The 27,795-nt window shown below is 42.1% G+C and overlaps 1 protein-coding gene across 5 annotated transcripts in view; it reads left to right on the top strand.

Moving 5' to 3' along the window:
* COL11A1 (collagen type XI alpha 1 chain) overlaps positions 1–27,795 on the top strand; it is a 229,080-nt gene that overhangs the window by 84,083 nt on the left and 117,202 nt on the right. For 4 of the 5 annotated variants that reach the window (XM_066597201.1, XM_066597205.1, XM_066597203.1 and 1 more), the window contains 7 exons: positions 3,539–3,823; positions 10,159–10,221; positions 12,722–12,763; positions 13,950–14,012; positions 14,089–14,163; positions 16,991–17,074; positions 17,196–17,252. In XM_066597201.1, the coding sequence (XP_066453298.1) occupies positions 3,539–3,823; positions 10,159–10,221; positions 12,722–12,763; positions 13,950–14,012; positions 14,089–14,163; positions 16,991–17,074; positions 17,196–17,252 (669 nt within the window). The remainder of the gene's footprint in view (positions 1–3,538; positions 3,824–10,158; positions 10,222–12,721; positions 12,764–13,949; positions 14,013–14,088; positions 14,164–16,990; positions 17,075–17,195; positions 17,253–27,795) is intronic. The other variant, XM_066597204.1, reaches the window with a different exon arrangement.

Here is a 27,795-nt window from a genome sequence, read left to right as displayed (position 1 = left end):
AAATACAAAAAGTCTTTATTTCCAAAAACACATTGATTAGAAAAAAAAGAGTATAAATATGTACATAGCCTTTAATTTAATTGGAGTTGTCTTTAATATCCATTTCTCCAAAGATGATTCCACAACCATAAAAAGCTTGACCAGAACCTGGTCTATGGTAGTTATCTTGAGAACATTAGAAGACACAATGAAGATCAACCCAACACTTGCCTGTCCACCAACTGTAGACTCCTTTGCTTCTTCCTACTTATCCTGCTTAAGGTATTTTGCTGAGGATGGCAAATGAAAAAGTAAACCAGCAAACAAGTAGATATATTCTTCTAAAGTGATTCTAAAGGTTCTAAATGATAAATCTGCCTAAAGGGGTTGTCAGGGGACATAACAATTTTTCAAAACAGCTCAGACTGGTGTACCAACATAAAAGAATCCATTGTCCCGTTACCAATTAGTATGTGTAGAAAAGTGCAATCTATTTCTTTATGCACATGTAAAGGGAAAGGCTTACCTGGTGCCTGTAGGGGAATCCTTGCTAGTGGACCCAAACCCGCTGGCACCCAGAATACTTTTCGCTCTGGTACTTGAGACCTTACAACCCACAGGACATCCGGGAAACTGAGTGCAGCAGGTGGAATCCAAACCCTACACCTTCAAAGTGTGGGTGTAGTATAGAAAGAAAATAAGACTGAAAAAACATTTCTTTGCACTTGTAAGGCCTTAGTCAGACGGGCGTTTTTTGCCGCGATTTGCGCATGCGCATGCGTCCGGCGATTTTATAAAACCATTGCTTTGCAATGGTATCGGACACATGAGCGCTTTTTATGCGCTCGTCCGATAAATTATAGAACAGAAATCGCAGATCGCACCTATCTGCGATCTGCGATTCCTGTTCTCTTCTCTATATGTGCTCAATGGGGCCGGCGGCAGCAGCGCCGACCCCATTGAGAACATATAGAAGGCAAATCCTTCTTCTCTGCCACAGCTGTAACAGCTGTGGCAGAGAAGAACGATGTTTGCCCATTGAATTCAATGGAGCCGGCAATACAGCCGACTCCATTGAAAGCAATGGGCTGCCGGCGTGCGCGGGATGAATTGTCAGGAAGGGCTTAAATATATAAGCCCTTCCCTGCAATTCATCCAGAAATGTGTTAAAATAAAAATATATATATACTCACCTGCTCCCGGCAGCCGGAGTTCCGTGCGGCCGGCCTGCAGTGGGTGTGAAGGGGGTGTGAGTCAGACCTGCCCCCTGATTGGCTCAGTATACACAATTTAAATAATTTACCTGTACAGGTGTAGATGTATTTACCTGGCATGTTTGTCCGGTTACTTATCTTTGTTGATACTAAAACGGAAGATCCCTCACTGGAAAAAGTTGGGTGAACCATTTAGTTCCAACTTTGGAAAAGAAACCCTTACAAGTGCGGAGAAACATCTTTTCAGCTTTATTTTCTTTCTATACTCTCCTTACCAGTACGCTGGCTGCTCATGTTTCGACAATGCCTGGTCCCTGCCTGGCTTTCACTTTCAGCTAAAGCAGCCATGATATCCCAATACAGGGAAATGTTACTGTTGCAGCTAATCACCAGCTGAAGTGAACTAGTGATTGGCCGTAGTAGTCACATGTGCCTGGTGTCTGTGATATCATCATTGGCTCACTGCAGTTGGTGGTGAAGACCAGCGGTAGACCAGGCATCAGCGGAATGGGAACATAGGTGGATCAGGTGAAGTAAGAATGACTTCTTTGATGTTAGTACACCACTTTGAGTGCTTTCAAAAACTTCTAAGCCATTTAAAGGAGATGTCCCGCGCCGAAACGGGTTTTTTTTTTTTTTAACCCCCCCCCCGTTCGGCGCGAGACAACCCCGATGCAGGGGTTAAAAAAACCACCCGCACAGCGCTTACCTGAATCCCGGCGGTCCGGCGTCTTCATACTCACCTGCTGAAGATGGCCGCCGGGATCTTCTACCTTCGTGGACCGCAGCTCTTCTGTGCGGTCCACTGCCGATTCCAGCCTCCTGATTGGCTGGAATCGGCACGTGACGGGGCGGAGCTACACGGAGCCGCTCTCTGGCACGAGCGGCTCCATAGAAGACTGCTGAAGACCCGGACTGCGCAAGCGCGGCTAATTTGGCCATCGGAGGCCAAAAATTAGTCGGCTCCATGGAGACGAGGACGCTAGCAACGGAGCAGGTAAGTATAAAACTTTTTATAACTTCTGTATGGCTCATAATTAATGCACAATGTACATTACAAAGTGCATTATTATGGCCATACAGAAGTGTATAGACCCACTTGCTGCCTCGGGACATCTCCTTTAATGAATTGCGCAAAAACTTCAAAAGTTGCTATGGCGAAATACAAAATTTATAATCTATTTGTGGGTACTTTAAATGTTTTTTGCTGATATCTTTGAACCTCAAATATATAATTTCTTTAGCTGACTTCCATATCTTATGATTATACCAGATTTGGCCAAGCTTTTATAAATGGACAATTCTCATCATATCTGCAAAGTAGCAGACAGTGATGAAAGTTATTGCATTGCAGGCTGGCACCAGAGGTGTCTAACATGGGCCTTCCTTTTTAATGGCAGCCTTCTTTGTCTCACTACCTGCTTACGAACTGCATATCAACTTTTTGTAAGGGCATTTAGTGGAATGCCACAGTTCACTAGCAGTTGGCCAGCAAAAGGATGTTGCTTATTTTTCTGTTAGATTATCCCTGCTTGGTTTAAATCCAACACACCGGCATTGGAATAAACATCTAAGAAATTATCTTTTAATTAAGATGATTTAATTCTAAAAATCTTTTTTTTTTGGAAATAATTGACTTGCCTAAAATCCTAAAATGTTATGACGCTGTTTAGCGTTTGCTTTAAATATGCATTCCCCTCTTATGTACAATATACTGAACATAGATATAGAACCCAAAGTATTTCTACTAATGTGAACTGTAAGTTCCATACTAAATCAATCTATACATTGTATGATAAAGGTTTCGGATGTTCTAAATGGCATATGTTGTTTTTCAAAATATCCCGAAGCAACAGTTACAAGTGGAATGCACATTTAAAGAATACATTTAGCTAAAACATTTGTCGTTTAGCTATTTGCAGATGCTATAACAGCTTTTATTTAATAATATTGAATGAAGAGAATTGCTATGCCATAAATTATGAGCAAATGCTGGCTTCATAGAGATATAGGCATTGCTTTGAAAGCAGCAGTACTATTCAAATCATTCAATTTGAAGAAGTATACAAAAAATTGTGAAATTATTGATTAACCCGTTATCATCTATACATAGCTTCTTGTCTCACCTATTGTGTACTGCTGCTTTCCAATGAATCATGTTTACATCGTCATCTTTTAATTGATGAGGAGAATATAATCACCCCATGCTCCTAAAAATCTGATTAAAAGATAATGATGAAATAAAGCTTTAGGTCAATGACATCTAAAGTTGCACCAATGCATCTAACGCTTTCACTAACCTTAAATCGTGTGTTCCTCCCACTTGTTACACCGACAACTGATAGAAACTTCCCGAGGAGGAGACACTGGTGGAGGAGCCATTTGTGGAGGAGACTTTTCTGGAAGAGTACATAACCGGAGAGGATTATGACTCAGACAAAAAACTGTTAGAGGAAACAGAATATGGGGTGAAAGCTGTAGAGCCTACAGAGTCTCAGCCGGTGGTGGGAGGAGATTTAGGAAAAGATGATTTATATGAGTATCCAGACTATGAAGAGAAAGCAACAAACCCAACAACAGATGAATTCGGACCTGGGGTACCAGCCGAGACAGATATCTCAGAGACCAGCGTAAGTTATTAGTGTCTACAGATGTAGAAGAAAATTAAGTTTTTCATTTAATTGACTACAATCTCCAAATAATTATATCTTTTTAATTAAGTCAATTATGGAAAAAAATGCTGCTTCCATGGAAGGTAGGAACAACAAAGGCCACCATGATTTATTGAAAGAATGGATAGATGGCGATTGGTCATGCTATGTCAGTAGTATAAATTCTCTAGTGGTAACAATTGAATGTACAATAGAAACTGTAGCTAGAGAGTATTGGCCTACATATTATATTGTAATAGATGTGTAGGAAACCATAAGATATCATTACAACATTAGTAGAGACAATGGTTTACTTTCAAGATTATGCCTTTACTATATGAAAAAATGTATACTCAGAGATAATGTACATGACTTGGTTAGCGGTTATGTTATAAGTAGCCATTTCAACATTTCTTTAAAAGGGGTTGTCCAACTTAAAAAAAAAATGAACAGCAATAAAAATAAGAAAATTAACAATTCTCGCCTCTCGTCTCCTCATGGGAAACAGTGCAGCACGTCCCATGACGATCCCAGTCTGCAATGACAGCGGAACTCAGGTGGACACTGCAGATAATCATGAGAGGTCACTGTGTCACCGTTCTGAGCTCTTGGCATTATGGCACTGAGGATGTGAGTGCTGGAGAGGAGAAAGAACTGTCATGCTGTTGCCTCTGATTGGCTGCAGTGGTCACTTGACTTCAGCCTCATGTCCACGGGCAAAAGAACAATTAAAATCCGCAGCGGATCACCCGCACTAGGATCCGCACACCATAGGGATGCATTGACCACCCGCGGGTAGATAAATACCCGCGGATGGTCAATAAAAGGGAATTTAAAAAAACTGGAGCTTGAAAAAAATGGACATGCTCCATTTAGGTGTGGGGCTCCCGCAGGCTTCTATTGAAGCCTATGGAAGCCGTCCGGATCTGCAGGAGACCCACGCCTGAATTAAACTCACCTGCTCAGGATCTTCTTTCTTCGGCCCGGCGGGTCTGCCCGGCGCATGCGCGCGGCACGCAGCCGGCGTGCCGAGCACATCCGCCCGGCCGAAGAAAGAAGATCCTGCCGTGAAGAAGGGAAGACACGCATAACCCGCAGCAGGTGAGTTTATTTTTATTTTCAGCCCTCATGTCCGCAGGGCAGGAGGGACCCGCTGTGAATTCTCCATGGAGAATCCGTAGCGGGCCTGATTTTTCCCGTGGACATGAGGCCTTCCTCTGGTATTGCGGGACATGCTGCAACTGTTTCCTGGGGGAAAAAGAGAGCTGAGTAAAGTTTATTTTGTTATTTTATTGCATGAGCAGCTATTTTTATTTATGTTTTATGTTGGACAACCCTTTTAATTTTAATACTTGTTTCCATGTCCCTTAATGATCTTAGGGCTCAGTCAGACAAGCGTTTTTTTCACGCATGTATAGGTGCAGTTAAAAAACGTCTCTATTAGAACCAATGCTTTCCAATGAAAGCGGTCACATGTCCATTTTTTACAAGCACTAAAAATTTGCACCTGCAAAAGATAGGACAGCGTTTATTGCTTTGCACGAAAACATGGTTTTCGGGGGTTGTGATGCAACTTTGACAGTAGGAAATCATACTGTTGAAGCCCTTAAACAAGCCCTAGCTGCAGGAAAAATAAATAAATAATGCATCACCTAGAAGCGCAGCAATGATGAATGGCTGTGATTGGTCACAGCACTCAGCCAATCAGAGGCAGCGCTTCCAGGAGGCAGGGATTTTTCAATCCCTGGCCAGAAGAAAATGAAAAAGAAGAGTGCCAGGGACTGGGGAGAAGACACAGCGGAGCCCAGACAGTGCTTCTAGGTGATGTGTTATTTTTTTTGTGGCTAGGGCTTATTTTTGGGGTAGGGCTTATATTTTAAGCTGAAAATCCCTGTGGGGGTTGCCTTCATCCCATTGCTTTCAATAGGGCGGCAGCATCGTCAGCGCCATTGAAAGCATTAGGATAGCAGCCCTGTCACAGTGTTCAGTGATGAGGGGACTCCCCGCAAGGATGAAGGAATCCCCTGCCACAGCTATCACAGCAGTGGCAGAGGTGCACTATCTTCTGCTTATGTTTTCAATGGGGCCAGCCCCGCTGTCGCCAGCCCCATTTACGGCAAGGTGAAACCCCTAATTGTGACAACATCCAGGTGTTTCACATCCAAGGAATCCACTGCTGCAGCTGTCATAGCCGCAGCAGTGGATAGCGACCCTCTCCCATCGCTTTTAATGGGGCAACACTATACATGTGCGAATTTTAACTTTGGTCACATATTTTTATACATGCGTCCTGCGGGGGGGGGGGGGGGGAGTGTTCACGTGCCTATGCATGCATGAAAAAATAGCTCGTCTGACTGAGCCCTTAGTGTCGTTTTCTGGTGAAGTGTGACCAAAACATTTTTAGGTTACTGGTGAGCATCTATAACCTGAAGCAGATGCTCTATATTTTTTGTCTCTATGTATATAGATTGTGGATGGTATTTCTCTGCTGCATGAAATGTGGATCTGCATTTTATAATCCACAAAATGTAGTTATTATCTTTAGATTTAAAATTTCATAATGGTATACAAGTCTAATGTTGTGGTCCAAACTATTTGAGTCTTGGGTCTAGGACAAGAGTATACAGTTAGGGCCAGAAATATTTGGACAGTGACACAAGTTTTGTTATTTTAGCTGTTTACAAAAACATGTTCAGAAATACAATTATATATATAATATGGGCTGAAAGTGCACACTCCCAGCTGCAATATGAGAGTTTCCACATCCAAATCGGAGAAAGGGTTTAGGAATCATAGCTCTGTAATGTATAGCCTCCTCTTTTTCAAGGGACCAAAAGTAATTGGACAATGGACTCTAAGGGCTGCAATTAACTCAGAAGGCGTCTCCCTCGTTAACCTGTAATCAATTAAGTAGTTAAAAGGTCTGGGATTGATTCCAGGTGTGTGGTTTTGGATTTGGAAGCTGTTGCTGTGACCAGACAACATGCGGTCAAAGGAACTCTCAATTGAGGTGAAGCAGAACATCCTGAGGCTGAAAAAAAAGAAAAAATCCATCAGAGAGATAGCAGACATGCTTGGAGTAGCAAAATCAACAGTCGGGTACATTCTGAGAAAAAAGGAATTCACTGGTGAGCTTGGGAACTCAAAAAGGCCTGGGCGTCCACGGAAGACAACGGTGGTGGATGATCGCCGCATACTTTCTTCGGTGAAGAAGAACCCGTTCACAACATCAACTGAAGTCCAGAACACTCTCAGGGAAGTAGGTGTATCTGTCTCTAAGTCAACAGTAAAGAGAAGACTCCATGAAAGTAAATACAAAGGGTTCACATCTAGATGCAAACCATTCATCAATTCCAAAAATAGACAGGCCAGAGTTAAATTTGCCGAAAAACACCTCAAGAAGCCAGTCCAGTTCTGGAAAAGTATTCTATGGACAGATGAGACAAAGATCAACCTGTACCAGAATGATGGGAAGAAAAAAGTTTGGAGAAGAAAGGGAACGGCACATGATCCAAGGCACACCACATCCTCTGTAAAACATGGTGGAGGCAACGTGATGGCATGGGCATGCATGGCTTTCAATGGCACTGGGTCACTTGTGTTTATTGATGACATAACAGCAGACAAGAGTAGCCGGATGAATTCTGAAGTGTACCGGGATATACTTTCAGCCTAGATTCAGCCAAATGCTGCAAAGTTGATCGGACGGCGCTTCACAGTACAGATGGACAATGCCCCCAAGCATACAGCCAAAGCTACCCAGGAGTTCATGAGTGCAAAAAAGTGGAACATTCTGCAATGGCCAAGTCAATCACCAGATCTTAACCCAATTGAGCATGCTCAAATCCAGACTTCAGACAGAAAGACCCACAAACAAGCAAGACCTGAAGGCTGCGGCTGTAAAGGCCTGGCAAAGCATTAAGAAGGAGGAAACCCAGCGTTTGGTGATGTCCATGGGTTCCAGACTTAAGGCAGTGATTGCCTCCAAAGGATTCGCAACAAAATATTGAAAAAAAAATATTTTGTTTGGGTTATGTTTATTTGTCCAATTACTTTTGAGCTCCTAAAATGTGGAGTGTTTGTAAAGAAATGTGTACAATTCCTACATTTTGTATCAGATATTTTTGTTCAACCCTTTAAATTAAACGTTACAATCTGCACTTGAATTCTGTTGTAGAGGCTTCATTTCAAATCCAATGCAGTGGCATGCAGAGCCCAACTCGCGAAAATTGTGTTACTGTCCAAATATTTCTGGCCCTAACTGTATATTGTACGGTGTATGTGGAGTTGGACTATTTACAGTTGTGGTGAAGTCATTTTAGTTATTTTCACGGAATTATAAAAAAGGCAATAAATATGCGATAGATAAAGATTTTATGAATTAAAACCCTTTTCGGGATTTACAGATTCAGAACATTGGTTTATTTGGCATTGAGGAATCTAAGATCTGTTATGCTAGGAATTTACTGTACTCACTATTATTTCAGTTAGGCCCGAAGCACACCACCTTTTTTCATGCACATTTTTACATCTGTAATACAAATGTGTGCCCCGGCCTGACCGAAGGTCTCCTGACCCAAACTCCGAACATCATAGACTTCTTTGGAAACTTGCAGTCAAGCCAGAATACACATCTGCATTACGGATGCGAAAACACTGCCAAAATATTGTCTTGTGCTCTGGGCCTTAAAGCCCATTTAGACACAACGATTATCGATCAAAATTCGCTCAAAAGCGAATAATCGTTATTTTCATTATTGAGCGATAATCGTTGTGTCTAAATGCGCCGCCTCATTCACTGTTCGTTCATCGTTGATTCCAGCAAGCTAGAAATCAAGGATGACTCTTATCAGTGCCGCACACTGATTTTCTCAGCGGGTGACACTGATAGCATTCTTCCAGCTGGTATCCTGCTTGGACTTCCCAGCTGGTATTCTGCTGGGACTTCCCAGCTGGTATCCTGCTGGGACTTCCCAGCAGGATACTGGCTGAAAGCTCTGAGAACAAAGGAACAGTCAGTGCTCCTGCTGTTTCTCGGAGCTATCAGCTCAGCGGGGCACCGCTGATAGCTGTGAGAACCAAGCAGCTGTTTGCATATACAAAACAGCTGCTTTGTTCTGATTTATCAGCAGTGTCCTGCTCCACCTGCATCTAACTCTTTAAGTAGCTAATTAGCTACTTAAAAGTTATGCAAAGATAATTGCTCAAAACTGTCACTCAAATTGCCGTTTGAGCGATTTTTGAGCAATCATCTTTCAGTCTAAATGCAACCTTAGGCTTCTTTCACATGAGCTCATATCGGCTGGCCTTTTTCACGGCTGGCTGATATGTGCTGTGATCTGATGCATTGGATTCCAATGCATCAGATCACATAGGCCTATTACTGAGACATAAAGGCGCCCGGCAAGGCCAACATAACGCCAGGCGTTTTTACGTCGGGCCCAAAAGATAGTCCTGGAACTATCTTTTGTGCGGAATATGTCTGCCGCTGTATGGGCTCCTATGGGAGCCCATAGCAGCGGCCATAGGTGGGAGAGAGTTTAGAAGCATGGCTACTGAACGTCCTGCTTCTGCTCTCCTCCCCACTTCCGCCCCCATGCAGGCTCACCCCTCTCACCCCTCTTCTCCTCCCTGCTCGTTCTTTACAATAGAAGGGGGTGGGCGGGGATGGAGCTAAGCGCTGTCCCATTCCAACTCCTCCAATTGATGGCTTTGGACAAGAGGCAGGGATGTGGGTGGAGCTAAGCTACCACCCCGTGTCATGTTAACGGGCGCACAAATGTTAGATTTGTGCACCTGTTTACGAGCTTCTACGCCACAGATGGAAGCGTATATTGGCTGTACGTGAAAACACCAGCCAATATGCGCTCGTGTGAAAGAAGCCTAACTATGTAGATTATTTACCATATTATCGATAAAATGATCCCATTTGCAAGCTGTTGTATATTTGTTGAGGCAAGTACTTGGCCTTCGCTAAGTATGATGTTCAGGTGAATGCCTGTTAGTATATATACTTGAGGAATAATGTTTTATTCGTGTGCACATGGAACCTCCAACATCATTTAGCTTACTAAAAGAATAATTCTGATAAGTGTACTCCACTAGTTTCCTATAACACGATCTACTTTCATTAGTCTGTTATCTTATATAAAGAGGTTTGTGCTCAGTTGTCTACAAAAGTGAATAACTGCACGTATATTTCATTTTTAAAGGTTACTTTTGCTATAAGCCATAAATATTTTATAGGATCTATTAATTGTCTGTGAGGCTTTCTAATAATCCTACATTGCAATCACATTTAATGGTTTTTGCAGGTGAATAATTATGGAGGATATGGAGATAAGGGTCAAAAAGGAGAAGCAGCTGTTATCGAACCTGTAAGTAACTTAGAAGTCAGTGGTAGACAACGCGCCATTCATGTACATGAAGGTGATGATGACTTTTCAGTTTTTTTGCAAAAAAAACTCACACACACATAGATAAAGATAACTGTGAAGTACACAGTCGATAGAGGCCAATATAGACTCCTGATGTAAGTGTGTATAACACTTGCACCTCCTGGCTTAAAGGGGTTTTACAGGCAAATAGTATTGATGGATAGCTCATCAATAGTTGATCAGCTGGGGTCCACTGCTTGGGACCCTGGTCGATCAGCTAATCAAGCGCCCACTGTCAGCACCACAGAGGTTCAGAGCAGAAGCAGTTAGCTCTATCCTCTATTTAGTGTCCAGAATTGGTATTGCAGGCACAGCCGATATTAATTTTCCTTAGAATAGATTAGTGTTCCCCAACTCCAGTCCTCACGGACTCTTGATAGGTCATGTTTTCAGGATTTCCTCAGTATTGCACAGGTGATGTAATTATTGTCAGTGTCGCAGGTGTTCCTACTATTGGATATCCTGAAAACATGACCTGTTGGGGGTCCATGAGGACTGGAGTTTAGAAATACTGGACTAGATCATCAATAATATTTGCCTGGAAAATCCCTTTAATGGTGCTTTTTTTTGTTGTTAACCCCCATGTCTTTTTCATCTCTGTTTTGAGGTAAGGAAGGTGTCTTTTGGGTAATTCCTTCTTATCTACTTTGCTAAAGTAGATGTGCATATGGTGAACCTGCAACAAATTTGTTCTTCCATAAGAAAAGCTAGGTCCGACCAACCTCAGTCTACCTTCTAGACCCCATAGCAACTGTAGGATCTCTCTCTATACTAAGAATGACTATGTGAGAAACACAGTACAAGGACAAGCACAGTTCAAGGATAGTCTTTGCCATGCTTGCATCCAACATGGTTGAATATCTACGGTAGTGCTCCTAATTAGAAAATGTATTTATATGACTTAGAATACTATAAGAAAAAATGCATTATAATGGATTGTACTGTATAGGTGGCCATACATACTATGGTGGATGAAAGGTAGGTTAATGATTAACGACTGTTGCACAAACAATGGCCTGATAAACAAAAGCTTTGCAGACAGAGTCATACACATTTAATACCCCATTTAGACATTGCTCAAAATTAGCTGAAATGTCGTCTTTTGAGCGATAATTGTTGTGTCTAAACACGCAGCCATCGTGCACTGTTTGTGCAAGATTCGCTCATCATTAACTTTCAGCTAGCTGAAAGGCAACAATGAACCTTATCAGGACCGCGCGCTGAGTTCTCAACGGGATACCGTTGATACTATTGTTTCAGCCATAGTATGAAGAAGACAGCGCCCCAGCTCTGCCCCGCTCCGTGAACACAGCAGGAGTATGCAGAAGACAGGACTCCAGCTGTGTTCTGCATACCACACTCGGAGCGCTCAGCTGGGTACCAGCTGAGCGCTCCAAGAACACAGCAGTTTCCGGAGCCCGTAAATGCACACAACGATTATTGCTCAAAAGATTGCCTTTGAGCGAATCTTGAGCGATAATCGTTGTGTCTAAATGGGCCTTTAGTCTGCACTGACCATTTTAGTTGTTCAATAGAGATGAGCAAGCATACTCGGTAAGGCGATATACTCTAGAGAGCATCGTCTTTTTCGAGTACCTGCTGGCTTGTCCCTGAAGATTCGGGGGGGGGGGGGGCAGCGAGGGGGAGTGGGAAGGAGAGTGAGAGAGATCCCTCTCTCTTCCTCCCGATCCCCTCTGCAACCCCCCGCTCACCTCCACGGCCCCCCCGAATCTTCAGGGACGAGCCAGCAGGTACTCGAAAAAGGCGATGTTCTCTCGAGTATATCGCCTTACCGAGTATGCTCGCTCATCTCTATTGTTCAAACTTTCCATATATGTTCAAAAACACAAACAAAAACATCTTTCTGGAAACATTCCTTCAAGGAAACCTCAATCATGGCTGAAAGATCTTTCTTTGGTGCCATAGGAGTCCATGAGGACCCCTTTAAGACTACCTAGAATATACAGATAGCACAGTAACACATTCGACTATCTAACACTCTAGTCCCTGGCCTACCTGCTGTGACATCTCTTTTATATTGCTTTCACGCAGATCATAACTCAGTAAACCAGTGATAACATATTAGTCTCAATGCCTGAGATTTATAAGCTGTGGAACTTGACAACAGGAATAGTTTAAATGAGCTGTATTGTATAATAACGAATCTAATATGATGGCTGGCTCTTCAGGACTCTTTAGACACCCAGAGTGAATAGCAATTATTTCTCAATGAATAGGCCAAAGAGAAAGATAACCTTGCTTGTACTCACACAGGTCATTCAGAGGCTTAATCATTTCGAGTTTCTAATGTTTCTTCATTCCTGTTCCTGTGCTGAAAGTAATTTTGACCACATGTTCAAAGCACAGTTTCTTAAATAACATGGTTTTGATGGATTTTTGGTCTCTCTACTCATTATTGCAATGCATTTTTTCTTTTCAGGGAATGCTGATCGAAGGACCCCCAGGACTGGAAGGACCAGCAGTATGTATCCAATTATTTCTTTTGAAACTCAAATGTTGTTTATAGTGAAGAAAGAGCTGAAGAAATGTGAAGGGAAAAATCATATCTGTGCCATGGAGAGTCTCTGTACAGGACAGGGTAGGGGGATTAGCATTCACTTTAGAAGAGACTTAAAGAAGTTCTTGAGGATTAAAAACTATGGTTGCTTACTTCCAAAAACAGCTCCACGCCTGTCTACAGATAGTGTCTGGTATTGCAGTTCAGTTCCATTGAAGTGAAGAGAGCTGAGTTGCAATAGCAAGCATAACCTATGGACAGGTGTGGCACTGTTTTTGGAAGAAAGTAGCCATGTTTTTCTAATTGTGGAGGACCCTTTTTATGGCGGGCACTGTACATTAACCTGATGCAAAAAAAATAGTTCTGACATAAACAGTGTGGTACAGAGCATTGCATTCTGGGAGTCTCTGTCAGCAAACTGTAGACTGTTTTCAGTAAGAACCAGAAGAACTGTAAATTGATATTCAACTGTTGATTTCTATTTGATCATTTTTAGCTGATTATAAAAAGGAAAGCATAATAATAGATCAGACTATTATATATGTGTACAGACCTTGTATTGGATGAGGCAACTTAAAGCAACCCTCCAGTTTCAGGAGAAAATTCTGCACTGGGACATGTTGGGGGCGAATGGTTTATTACCTGTACTTGTTCTTCTCTGCTGTCTATCTGATCTATGGGCCCATTTTCAGTAGTCCTAGGTGGCCAATGAAGTCTCCAGTCTACCTAATTCCCATAGTACATTGTTAATGTTAGACTACCTATGCACCTTATCTGCTCTCTGATTGGCTAATGCACTGGCCAATCAGATAACAGTGTACAGTGTGCAATAGCTAGATAGAAAATTGCAGCAACCATTTTTCACAGCCAAAAACCAGGACTAGAACTGCTGGATCGGATGAAGAGTAGAGAAGAGCAAATGCAGGCAATATACCCCAGCCTCTGGCCCCAGGACAGAATTTTGTCCTGAATTCGGAGGGGTGCTTTAATTCTTTTAGGTTTTCAGGATACTTTTAGTTGTGACCATTCTATCAACATGAATAATAGTTATATTTTTAATGGTTTCTGCATATTATGAGAAAGGATTGCAGTGTCCATCTGTATGGCATGACAGTTATATGTTATATGTATGCATTTTTTTCTTTTTAAGGGTCTTACCGGACCTCCTGGCTTGCAAGGACCACCTGGCCCTGGTGGAGAACCTGGTGAAAGAGTAAGTATCATCAACAGTTACATCTCATATACTCATTACTCCTTACTATGTGACTGAACATGTTCTTCTTCCATAGGGCCCACCTGGACGTGCTGGACTTCCTGGTGCTGATGGTTTACCTGGACCTCCTGGCACTATGCTAATGTTACCTGTAAGTTAACATACTCGATTATTACAGTCCATGTATTAAATCTTTTCTAGTTCCTATTTGCTCATGGTACTGTGTATGAAAAAGCTGCACAGTTTAATATACAGTATAGTCATATTACTAAAGATCACGCTATCTTAAAAAGAATTAGTATTGATGTAACTAATACCTGCACAAATTTGATTGTGTGCACATTTTCATTAAAGGGAACCTGTCATGTTGAACATGCAGTCGGATCAGGGGTGTAACTATAATAGTTGCGCAGGGTGCAATCTGGACCCTGAAGCCTTAAGGGAGCCTATAAGGTCCCTCTTCCCCATATCAGGAAACCAGTACTATAAGTTAGGCCTCTTTCACGCGGCCATTGTGATTTTCAGCTGTGCGCATTGCAACTGAAAATCGCATGAACGGGAGAAAAATGCAAAAAAGTCTAAATCTCCCATTTTCTCGCCCGTTCACACAACTGGACTGCAGCGTATCTATGCCACAGCCCGGATTTCGTAGGCTAAGGGGAGAGACCTTAGTGCTGCTAAAGTCTCTCCCCTCCCCTTCCCGGCTGATAGCAGCAATAGAAGCTCCCATAGAAGCCTATGAGAGCTGCCGGCAAGGGGAGGGGCATGGACTTTAGTAATGCTTGTCATGCTAAACTCCCTCCCCCTTCCCTTTTCTGAGGTCCCTCTTGGGTTCCAATAAGAGTCTTTGGGAACAGCCGGCGTAAGCAGTAAAGTTGGAGCACTGTTACAAAATTTGCACTGCGACCCTACAGCTGCAAATTCTGCCTCTGTGTCTCATCTATAGGCAACATTGTATAGTGCATAAGAAGCTGAGCAGATTGATATACCATTTTAGGGAAAAAGATTTAGTATAGCTTGTTACTTATTCATTTAACTGACTGCGCTTTCTATGCTTAGGAGTCCAGTAGGCGGTCTTACTCAGTGACCAATAGCTATCTCTGTATGTGCAGACATACAAGGAACGCTATCAATTAACAGAACCGCCCACCGGACACCTAAGCATAGAAAGAGCAGTCAGTTAAATGGATAAATAACATGTTCTACTGATTCTTTCCCCATAAAACTATATATTCATCTGTTCAGTTCCTCCTCCACCATGGTGGCCGCAACTCTAACTGCATGTTCAACGTGACAGGTTCCCTTTAATAATTGATGACTCACCATGTGCTTGCTTCGAAAACCCAGATAATATAAATCATAGTAGTTTCTCCATAGTAAATGTTAGCACACGGTACAGCAGAAAATCATCTGCATCAAAACATCTGTCATTTTGCCTTATGTAGCTATCTAATAACGAATCTCAGCTGAATATGCAACACGCATGGTGACTTTTTCCAGAAATATTGTTATTACTTTCCATTGCACACATTCAATGAATGAGGATGAGCTCAATAACCAGGCACAACCCGTGCACAGGATAGGCACTGTTTCTTTAAAAAAAATGTAATCTTAGTCAAAGCCTTCATCGTAGATGTAGTATTACAATTCACCCAGGATCAGATAGGGGAAAAGTAGGAAAGGATATTATCTCATCCAAGCTATAAAACGTACAACAATTGGAATACACTGTTTCAGCCGCAGAATAAAGAAACACATTGGGGCAGATTTACTAATACAGTCTAATAATTAGACAGAGCAAATTTATGATCCTTCTACATGGAACGATTAGCGTTCACAAAACTCGTTGGAATGTGCAGAACGAATGATAATTATTCAGAGTAAGCACGGCTAACGATTCAACGACAACACATAATTTGCCCGTTCCTTTCATGCGGATATAATTCAGTTGTTTGCAAGTCGTTACGTGGAAAAAAATTGCTTAGTTGTTCCCATTCACTGGCAGAGTCTGCTGAAAGACAAACAATGGAGTGAACGAGTAAGTGGCGAAAAAGTTTAATCCTTTCCAATCCAATTTGTATCCTGGTTTTCCTAGGTGGCTTACTCTTTTTCTGCCATTATACAATGGCGCTATCTGCTGGCTAAAGCCAGTACTGCATGAGGTGACACGTTGGATAGGCTCCGACAGCAGAGAGGCTGGCAATAATACAGTAAGAGAACCCCGACGGACATCTTCCAACATCGGAGCTGTACAGCCTTAGATCATAATGTCTTCAGACGTCAGACAGTGGATTGGAAAGGGTTAAACTGTTATCTGCGTGTGTAAATTGACTGCATTTTAAAGCAAAAGACTTGTTGGTGTTTGCTCTCTCTAACGATATTTCGCTCCGTGTAGGAAAGCCCTTGGCCTAGACAGTCTTGAACATAGTGGCCCATTCTGGATCTTAAATCTGGTGCAGCTTTGGGCTGTCTAGTCTAACTTTATACCACCTACTAGTTGTCAAAATTTTGGCACAGATCTGATGCAATTTTCGGTGACTTTAGGCCATACCGCCTTTACAAGAAGCCACACAACCTTTGTTGAACTAGCCACAAAAAGTTTTCTGGTGTAACTTGAAACTGTCCAATTTTAATTAGTAAATCTGAGTATATTAGAGCCTTGTGTGATGCAGAGTGCTAAGGCAGCAGAAATGCAGTCCTCAGCTCTCGCTCACGACCTGAAGGTTGCAAGTTCAATCCCTGCATGGTTCAGGTAGCCGGCTCAAGGTTGACTCAGCCTTCCATTCTTCGGTAAAAAGAGTATCCAGCTTGGTGGGAGGTAATAAAATAAATTTCTTGAAAGCGCTGCGGAATAAGTTGGCGCCCTACAAATAACAAGATTTGTTTTATATTTTATTTTATATTCAGTAGCAATGCAAAGTCTTGGTATGTGAAGCAACATCTCTACATCCTGACTTTATCTTTATCTTGTTTACCAGTTCCGTTATACTGCAGATGGAGAAAAAGGACCACCTATATCTGCTCAGGAGGCTCAAGCCCAGGCCATCCTCCAACAGGCTCGTGTGAGTAAGAGACTAATTTCATCAGGTCACACTGTAGAAAGAAAAGGTGAACTGAGAATTTTACTTATATTATACATGCTCTACAACAAGTAACGGATATTATCTGTTGTTTTTCTTTAAGATTGCCATGAGAGGTCCTCCTGGTCCAATGGGTCTTACAGGAAGATCTGGTCCAGTGGTATGTAAGCTTTTAGTTCTTTTGTAAGAGGACAGCTCATTGCTGTAATACTTCACTTGTCTGCATCCATACACATTGGCACAGCCGTATTATACTCTGAAGGAATATTCACATGTAGGAAACCGAGATACTAGGAGTTAAAGTATAATACGATCAACATATTAAACCCAACTTAAACCATATGATCCTTTCATAAGAGTCTGGGGCCGGCTTACTTTTCTGTTGCTCACCCTGTACTATGAAAAGCCAAACAGTCGTCAATAACATGGCAAAGAAACGTAAAGACTAGAGATGAGCGAACGTACTCGTCCGAGCTTGATGCTCGGGCGAATATTAGGGTGTTCGGGATGTTCGTTATTCGTAACGAACACCACACGATGTTCGGATGTTCGGGTTACTTTAACTTTCTTCCCTGAGAAATCATTTCTATATGCGCTCAATGGGGCCGGCGGCAGCAGTGCCAACCCCATTGAGAACATATAGAAGACAAATCCTTCTTCTCTGCCACAGCTGTAACAGCTGTGACAGAGAAGAACGATGTTTGCCCATTGAATTCAATGGAGCCGTCAATACAGCCGACTCCACTGAATGCAATGGGCTGCCGGAGATCGCGGGATGAATTGTCGGAAAGGGGTTAAATATATAAGCCCTTTCCTGCAATTCATCCAGAAATGTGTAAAAATAAAAAATATATATATACTCACCTGGTGCCGACAGACGGAGTTCAGCGCGGCAGGCTGCAGTTCTCCTGAACTGCTCTGAACAGCTGTTAGTAGTATTCAGCAGCCGGGGATTTAAAATCCCCGCCTGCTGAATAAGATGCCTCTGAATGGTCACAGCCTGACCAATCAGAGGCCAGCCCTCACTCACACCCATTCATGAATTCATGAATGGGTGAGTGAGGGCTGCCTCTGATTGGCTCAGGGGCACTCTCCTGCCCCTGAGCCAATCAGAGGCAGCCCTCACTCACCCATTCATGAATTCATGAATGGGTGTGAGTGAGGGCTGGCCTCTGATTGGTCAGGCTGTGACCATTCAGAGGCATCTTATTCAGCAGGCGGGGATTTTAAATCCCCGGCTGCTGAATACTACTAACAGCTGTTCAGAGCAGTTCAGGAGAACTGCAGCCTGCCGCGCTGAACTCCGTCTGTCGGCACCAGGTGAGTATATATATATTTTTTATTTTTACACATTTCTGGATGAATTGCAGGAAAGGGCTTATATATTTAACCCCTTTCCGACAATTCATCCCGCGATCGCCGGCAGCCCATTGCATTCAGTGGAGTCGGCTGTATTGACGGCTCCATTGAATTCAATGGGCTAACATCGTTCTTCTCTGCCACAGCTGTTACAGCTGTGGCAGAGGAGAACTTGCTGTGTTGTTCCCATCATTTTCTTGAATTGCCAAGATTTTCACACATGAAAACCTTAGCGAGCATCGGCGAAATACAAAAATGTTCCGGTCGCCCATTGACTTCAATGGGGTTCGTTATTCGAAACGAACACCCGAACATCGCGGGAAGTTCGTTTCGAATAACGCGAACCCGAACATTTTGGTGTTCGCTCATCTTTAGTAAAGACATCATTTTAATTGAAGCCTTAACTTAATTATGTATAATATATTATTAACTTTTTTATTATTAACCCCTTAGTGCAACTGGAAGTTTACATCCTGGCAGGGTGGCAATTAACGCTGCAGGATGTAAACCTATTTCCCATGGATTGTGCAGGCTCAGATGATGAGCCTGCGACATTCTGCAGCAGGAGTCGGCTGTGACTGACGGCCAACTTCCCGCTGCAGCAGTGGGGATCGGTGAAAACACTGATCCCTGCTGTTAACCCCTTGCATGCCATGATCAATGTAGATCACGGCACATAAAGAGTTCACAGAGCGAACGTGCTCCTTAAATGACATCACCGGCCCGCCACTATGCAATCACAGAGGGCCAATGGGTTGGTTGCCATGGCAGACAGATGCCAGACAAAGTTATGGCTTTTGAAAAATAGAGATGAAAATCCCCCTAAAATTGCTGCATTTTTATTGCCAAAATAGGCCATGTCATTAAAGACTCTCTGTCACCATCATTTTGCACCCTTTTCTGAGGGATGCACAAGGCAATGACAGTCACACTGATATGTCTGCTGTGTAGATCTGTGCTGTAGTTTTCGAGAAATCAGCCTTTTATCAGTAGCAGCAAATGCAGAGAGGACTACTTAAAGTAGTCCTGGATATTGATGAGCTACAGGCTACACCAACCCCCCCCCCCCCCCTCTAGTCACAGATTGGCTACTATGTGCCTTTTACTGTGCTGAGCCAATCATTGGCTGGAGGGTGGGATGGGAGTGGCTAGCCTACAGCTCATTAATATGCAGGACTAGTTCTGTGTCTGGCTGCTACTAATAAAATGCACGTTTCTCCTAAACTACTGCACAGATACATACAGCAGACATATTATTGTAATCAGTGTGACATGCACTACATTGTGCTGCTCTACAGTGAGGGCTGCAAAAAGATGGTGACAGATTCTAATTAAGGGAATAAATGGGTTGTCTATTCTTTTTATTTGTAGAATAGGAAATTGTACAATTCTCTAATATAAGTTTTGTTCTCACAGCTTTCTTAAAGTAGTGCAATGACCTTATCTGGACAGTAGAATGGTATAGCCCATAGACCAGTCAGTCCATAGTAAACATGGTGTCATTCATGTGACCTATCAAATCTGCCATGTGACACCTGGTAATCAGGGGACATTGTCCAGGTACCTAGCTGGTGAATAATAGTTTATGGAGGAGCAGAACTCATACAGCAGTACTAGCTGCAGCAGTATCGTCTCATGCCTACAGTACCTGTGTAGATCATACAAAAGAAACAAAGATATAGGATTACATGTGCATTACCAGAGATGTCCTCATTAGAGAGCCTCAGATAGTTTTACGCTCACCTTAGTCTGCTGTGCTTGTCAAGACACAATGCTTGTGAGAGCTAGTAGTATAAAAGAGTCTTGCTGCCATCCCAGTGAAGCCGACGCTACCAATCAGATCTGTAATAGCGCTAGTAAAAGGGAAGTGAATGCTGGCAGGTGCCAGATGGGGCTGAGAAATTTGTCTGCACCTCACTGCACAGCAGAATAGGATGCTCCAGCTGTTTCTGTACTCTTCTCTATAGAACAGCTGCAGATACAACTGTTCTGTTCCCATATAATAGTGTATTAGGAAGTATCTCTATTATATATCATTTATCTTCACTAGCCTTGTGCACAAAATCTATCCCACCATTCCTGGTGTTTTTTTTTTCCCTTTCCTGTCCTGCTCATATGCTGCAATCCTTTGGCGCTGTGAAGGAGAAGCTGTTCTATGCTTCCAAGCTCCCTTCCGGAACCAATGCACTGCTATCAGTGCATTGGCTTTACACTACTATATATACAGATATGAACCCATATCAGTACATCTAGTCCTGTGGGGAGCGGACGTTGTGAAGGGTAGGAGCAATCTGCAGCATGGAATGGCTTCTCCTTCACAGTGCCAGAGGACCATGGCATATGAATGGTACAGGAGAGGAATAAAACACCTGGAGTAGTGGGACAGATTGGGGGCACAGGGCTATTGAAAATAAATTATATATTATAAAGACGTATCACAGAAAGAGTAATATAAAAACAAATTATCGCTGTAAACGGCCATATACTGACTGATACAGGAGGGCAAATATGTGCACCAACTCAACATGCAGGCAGCCTGCATGTTGAGTTGGTGCACATATTTGTCCTCCTGTATCAGTAAGTATTTCGCCATTTTCATATATAATAAAGACATTTATTAATACACTGTTATATGGGAACAGAACAGTTGTGTCTTCAGCTTTTCTATAGAGAGCAGGTGCATACACATGTGGATGCAGCGCTCTCTATTGTTATGTAGCTAGGTGAAGATTGATTTCCCAGTCCCATCTTCATCTAGCTGCATAGCAGAACAGGGTTTTTTTTATTTAATGTATAGAATAGGTTAATAAAACCTATTGCAAAATGCTTAGAATCACCTATTCCGTACATTAAGTAAAAAACAGTGCATTTGCTCTTTAAGACTGGCTTCTATGCAGAGAATAGAACCCATTGATTTCAATGAGTTTTTACACATTTCCATATTTTTAAAAAAGTGCATTTCGGCTGTGCAAAAAAAAAAAAAAAATGTTCTATTTTTCTGTGTATTTGCGCACCAAAGGCCCCCTATAGAAGTCAATGGGGGGGGGGGGTGTGCACAAATGCTTGCGCAACATGCAAGGAGGTGCATGAAAAATCGTATTTCCACAGGAAAAAGAACACCTTCAGAACTCAGATGAATTTGCCATAACAATTGGTGCTCTCTTTGTCTCCCGTGTGCAAATTAACATGCCCTGCAGGCACAAAACCACTGTAAAATACGCCAAAACGTGCAAAAAAGCATCATTCATAATGTAAAAATGATGCACTAAGGCGGCACAATTGCACATATGCTAGTATGAAGCCAGCCTAAAGGGTATATTTACAAGAGCCAGTTTTGTTGGGATTTTTGTGGAGATCAGTTAAAAAATCCGTCACATATGCAAAACTGTAGTAGAACCCTGTCATGGCATTTTCTGCAGCAGTTTTGCATAATTACTGTGATAATTGCAGCAAAAAATGCCGCAAAACCGTCTCATGTGAATAGATCAATAACTGCAAACACAGACCCTTTTAATTAATGTATTTAGGTAATAATAAAATCTAAACTTTTTATTAATATTAACTCTAGCCCCCTAGTTACATTATATCCTAATGAAAAGTTTGTTCAACTTTCTCATACTTTTTATGTTGCAATAGAACCTAAAGCGAGCCATTTCTAATTCTTAGCATTACTAAATCCCACTATATGGCTGCCACATTGTAGCTGTTTAGTAAACATTAAACTGTCACAACAGATAATTTTGTCTCCTGCCACCTAGTTAAACACAAGGATAATCTGAATAAATATCCCATTGCCTTCTATGAACTGAATGAACTATGCATTCAGCTTTGGCCTAGTTTCCCTTTGCTTTGCCATGGCCTATTAACTCATAATAGAAAATTTATTTTCACAAAGTTTTAATAGGTCTGTATACATCCAAACAAAATATATTATTTTTGGAGCCCTCTCTATTTACAAAAGATAGTTATTGATTGTGGTCGTTAGATGTGAAATTAACATTTTTTTAAAGAGCTGTTTAATTAACACTTTGGTAAAGCGTACATTGCATTGCATATTTTATCTGAGAGAATCTATTGTATTGAAAACAATTCCATGACCCATTAAAGTGTAGACGTGCAGACCGCATTGATTGCAGCTACAGTGTTATGATTAGACATTTTGCCTAATGAAGTTTATGAGCTTGAAAGAAATGAAACAAGCAATCGAGTGCTGAGAAAACATGCTAATATGGCTTTCAAATAGCAATACACAACTCTCATAATGTAGCAAAACTTTAGCGGGTGAAATGGAGTTTGATTAAAATTATGCGAGTAGTGTTGTCATTTGGCTAACTGGGATCAACAGAGTGGAGGATGTAGTGTGCAGTCGGTAGAAGACCAGTTTGGAAAAATAATTAGTTACCGGTACACAGAATTGTGAAGAATATATCATTAGTAAATGAGGGTCACTGTGTTTGCCTCTTTTGTATCTTGGTTTATGAGTAACATGAGTAATAACCAATATGGCTGCCACTATAGCTGCCATAGGCCTCGTTCACACGAGTGCTGTTTTCGCACATTAGAGGCTCGTGAAAAGAACGCTTCTACAAGAACCAATGATTTCCTATAGAAGCGTTCGCATGAAGGAATTTTAGACGTGCTAAATACTCGCACCAATCAAAGATAGGACATGCGTGGCTACAATGCCCGCAACTAAGGTCCACACTGCGAGAAAAATAGGACCTGATCTATCTTTGGTGCACGATGTGCAGGAGTTTCCATAGACTCCTATGGGAGCAGGAGTCTATGGAAACTCCTGCATGGGAAAATGAGATTGCAAATCTCATTAGGAGGATTTCTGCTGACAGAAGGAATTCCCAGCTGCTTACAGCGGGACATTTAAAACGTGCTGCCCAGAAGCACATTTTAAATGTCCTGCTGTAAACTTCTGTTAGTCCCCGCTGGGATGAGGGGAAGCCCCAAGGGTTCCCTTAATCCCCGCAGGGACTAACAGGAATTTACAGTGGGACATTTAAAATTTGCTTTGGGGAAGCACATTTTAAATATCTCACTGTGAGCAGCTGGGAATTCCTCCAGCCCTGCTGCTGGGCAATTCACCAGCAGTGGGTGGCAGTAGGGGACTCCCTCCACCTCTCTCCCCAAGGGATTTACCTATAGCAGGTAGAAAGAGTGGGGTGGGGTTTCAAGGCTTCACAGAGAGCTTAGGAAGAGAGGGCGTGGCTAGGGGGATCCACCCTCTAGCCCGCCCCATTAGCCTCCTCTCTTTGCTATGGGGAATCCCTGTGAGAAGCCCTATAGCTCCACACAATCACTCTATCCCCACCCCCTCTCTCTGCGCTATGGGAATATCTCTCAAGGATTCCCAGAGCAGGGAGAGAGAGAGTGGGGCTATGGGAGATTAGCCATAGCAGGGAGAGACAGAGCAGGGCTATGGGTTAATCCCCCATAGCCCTGCTCTCTCTCTCTGCCTGCTATGGGAAAATCCCAAAGCCCTGTGGGGCTGCTTCACTCTCTCCTCCAGCTGCCTGTTCATGTGATTTTTAGCGCAGCATAGGCATGATTTTTTGCACCTATACTGCGTTAAAACCATGTTTGTGTAAACGAGGCCTTAGATTGATGTGGGCAGATCCTATTGTCTTCAGTGGTGTCCACCAATCATCTAATGTTTTGGGAGGTACAAACTCTCTCTAGAAAGCCATGTTAGACTTTTTGCTAGATTTAGAGTTTACATGTGGCAGATTTCATATATTCGTATCAATGGAGTTTTTTTTACAGCATTTATACAAGCTGCATTCATAAGTTTCTGCAACAAATCTTACAGGTGTGAACATCATCTTAAAGCGAACCACCAGTTCTGGAAATCAAAGATGGCCCCACCACTTCTCTGACTGCCTGATACACACTGTGTATTAGTACTCATGAGTAGTCTAAGACACTACATGCTGCTCTGACTGACCAGCGCTACTCACCTGGGCAGTAATGGCCAATCAATCAGCATGTAATGTCTTAGATTACTGATTCATGCTAATGCACACTGTGTATTAGGTAGTCAGAAAAGCAGTGCGGCCATCTTTGTTTGATCAGAACTGGAAGGTCCCTTTAATTCTATCTTCTGAAACTAGTAATGTCAGATGTGCTTTGACAATTAACATGGCTTTGGCCTATGGTACTTGGAATTACTTGCCATACACTTTTTGGCTGTTGGTTATTATGCATTAGCTAAAGCAATTCCATGATGCATTGACCATAGTCCAGTATTAGTTTATGTTGATAACTAATGCTAATAGCACAATAGATATGCAGATGAGATGTAAATATTTGAAAATAAATAGGAACCCTACATGCAAAATCATTTTCTCAATTAAACTGGTCACAGAAAATGAGCACAGAGCTAGTGAATATGATTGATGATCATCCAGCTACTTCTTCAATTTATCATGTACAAAAGATGACCTAAAAACAGCGTTAAGCATGGAAGCTTTCTGAATTCCGGGAGTGACCATTAGACTAGTGTCTTACATGAACACTTTGAAATTGTATTTTTAAATCATCCTTGACATTCAGTAGCAGTGAATTAAGGGACATCCTTTACACACACTACACATAATCACCCACTGAAACATTGCAAATCTTAAAACTATGACCATGTTTAGATGATATCATTAGTGAGGGTGAGACAACCAAAAAGAATCCTAAAAATTGGAAGAGGCGAGTTAATTCAGGTCACTAGTTCCCATAATAGAAGCTGTGTATTGATCCGCTACAAAATCTGTGGATATCTTCAATGCAGGTTTTTTTAAAATCTACTGTAATTTAAATAGTATTTTCTGTTTAACGCAGTTTACAGCATTGTAGCATATTGTAGTTAAATTAGCATAAGGCATTAACCCCTTCAGTGGCAGGTTTATTATTACCATGTCAGCGCAGCAAGCCCCAAGGAGATTTTCCTAAGGTAATTCAAAGTGGCAAACGTGTACAGTGGCACGATAACTGTGTGTCCTGGCCAACATTTCAGCACTAGAGCTGTCTACAGAAATCTTCTGGTTAGTGCAGCAAGCCCCAGAGATTTTCTGGGTGTGCCACTAAAGAGGTTAAATGTCAAGTTAAAGAGGTTTTCTATTTAAACTCCCATTGGCGGCAGTGGAGGAATATGCAGTATTTAAAAAAAATAAAACAAAACAGTATGTCATCTGTGAGGTCCTGTAAAAAGGCCAAGGCCTCAACATTAGAAGCGTATGTGACCTATTTACGGGATATTACATGGCTCAGAAAACTAGTGACATCACATGAATGGCAACCCAACACCACATTTAGCATATTGCTAGGGGAAGGTGAACAAAAATTGAAAAACCTCTCAAACCTCTTAAGGACATGACCCTTTTTTTTATTTTCGGTTTCTCCTTCCCACTTTCAAAAAATTGTAGCTCATATTTTTTATTGATATAGCTGTCTGAGGGCTTGTGCTTTGTGGGACAAGTTGTATTTTTTAGGGGTACTATTTATTTTATCAGATAATGTACTTTACAACATTTCTAAGTGAAGTGAAATGGAAAAAAAATGCAACTTCGCCATCTTTGTAGGGGTATTATTTTTACGGCATACAAATTGCGGAAAAGTGGCATCATACATTTATTCTGTAGGTCAGTACAATTATGATGATATCACATTTATTTACTTATTTTTGTTGACCAGCAACACTTTTTTGTCTTTCTATTTTTTGTGGGATGACCTGTGTGGTTTATATTGGTGTCATTTTACAATGCGTACAGCTTTCTTTGATGTCCTTTTTTCTTTTTTTTTTAAGATAGGGTGGAGGGGGCTTTTGGGCCCTCCAAACTCTGATTGGGGCATCTAAATGTACCCCCTATGTATGGGGCAGGATCAGCTCCTTATAAAGCGCCATACAAACCCTGACGCCAAAAGGTGTAAATATGTGGCCAAGGGCGTCAAGGGATTAAAGGTGTTTTCCTGGCATTTACTATCAATAACCTGTTCTCAGGACAGCTCATAAGTTGATCATCGGGGGCCCACTGCTCAGGATCCCCGCCAATCTTCTGATTCTCCAGTTGGCTGTCAGTGCAGCTTAGCTGGACATCCGCAATGCTTTCAAAGCTGGAAGTGTAACAGAAAGCTTTATTCCCATTGCAGATGTCTAGCTCTGCTGCACTAACAGCCAACCGGAGAATCAGATAATCAGCAGGTATCCTGAGCTGCAGACCCCACTGATGAACTGTTGATGACTTCATCCTAGTAATAGGTCATCAATAGTGAAGGCTCGGAAAATCCCTTTAAGGTTTGCTACATCTGTAAGTCTTTGAGTTGTTCTCTTATGTCTAGTGGAGAAGTTCTGCTACTTCTCTGGTATTTCTACTTCTGAGAATAATGAGTGACACCTCATCAGAAACAGAAAAGGTCAACTCTAGTAATTAAGGGGAACATGTCAAGAGACTTATGCTGTCTTATCTGAAGCTTGGTATGATAGAGGGAAAGATGAATACCTCCATGATACATAAATTTATATGATTTGGAGCAGAATTTTTAAATAAAAGGCAAAGTATATCCTAACAGGACTCTTAGGTGAGACATTGAGAGTTCTACTTCATTCACTCACACTGGATGATTGATGGTTTTCTCTATACTCACAACACAAAGGGTACATTTACATAGGATGACTTAAACGGGTATTCCGACGATGGGGCAATTTTTACCATTTTCGCCAATGCACTAGATGGATGAAAATGATGAATAGATCAGTAGGGGGCTGGCCACTTTGATCCTCACCAATCACAAGACTGGGAACCCTTGTCCCCCCCATTTCACAGTTTGCAATCCATTCAACCATTTCTGTTGTTTAGTGGCGAATGGGCTGCTTGTCATACATGTGCGGCTGTGGCTTCACCCTTTTCAATGGGGCAGACAGAGATAGCCGAGGACAGCGCTTGGCTATTTCCGTCAGCTCCATTGACATTAATGGAGCGGCACTGCTCCATTATTTTCAGTGGCGCTAACAAACAGCCCCAATGAAACATCTGCCTGTACCATTAAGAGGAATAGAGCTGCTGCCGCACATGTGTGACAGCGGCCCGTTCACCACTACACTGAAGAAATGTGAGAATGGATCATGAACTGTGAAATAGCGAGGACACGGGTCCCCAATTATGTGGATTGGCGGAGGTGCAACTGATCAGAGCTCCACCGAACTATCAGTTTTCATCCATTCAGTGGATGTGGGAAAACTGAAAAAAAAAATGTCTTATGACCGAAATACCCCTCTAAGTGCCCAACAGCGTTTCCAGCAATTATCGTGCCTCTGCTTTTATAAAGGAGCGATGAACACTCATAGA

Source organism: Eleutherodactylus coqui, chromosome 3 (assembly GCF_035609145.1).
Source record: "Eleutherodactylus coqui strain aEleCoq1 chromosome 3, aEleCoq1.hap1, whole genome shotgun sequence".
Taxonomy (NCBI): domain Eukaryota; kingdom Metazoa; phylum Chordata; class Amphibia; order Anura; family Eleutherodactylidae; genus Eleutherodactylus; species Eleutherodactylus coqui.
This window is presented reverse-complemented; position numbering and strand designations above follow the sequence as displayed.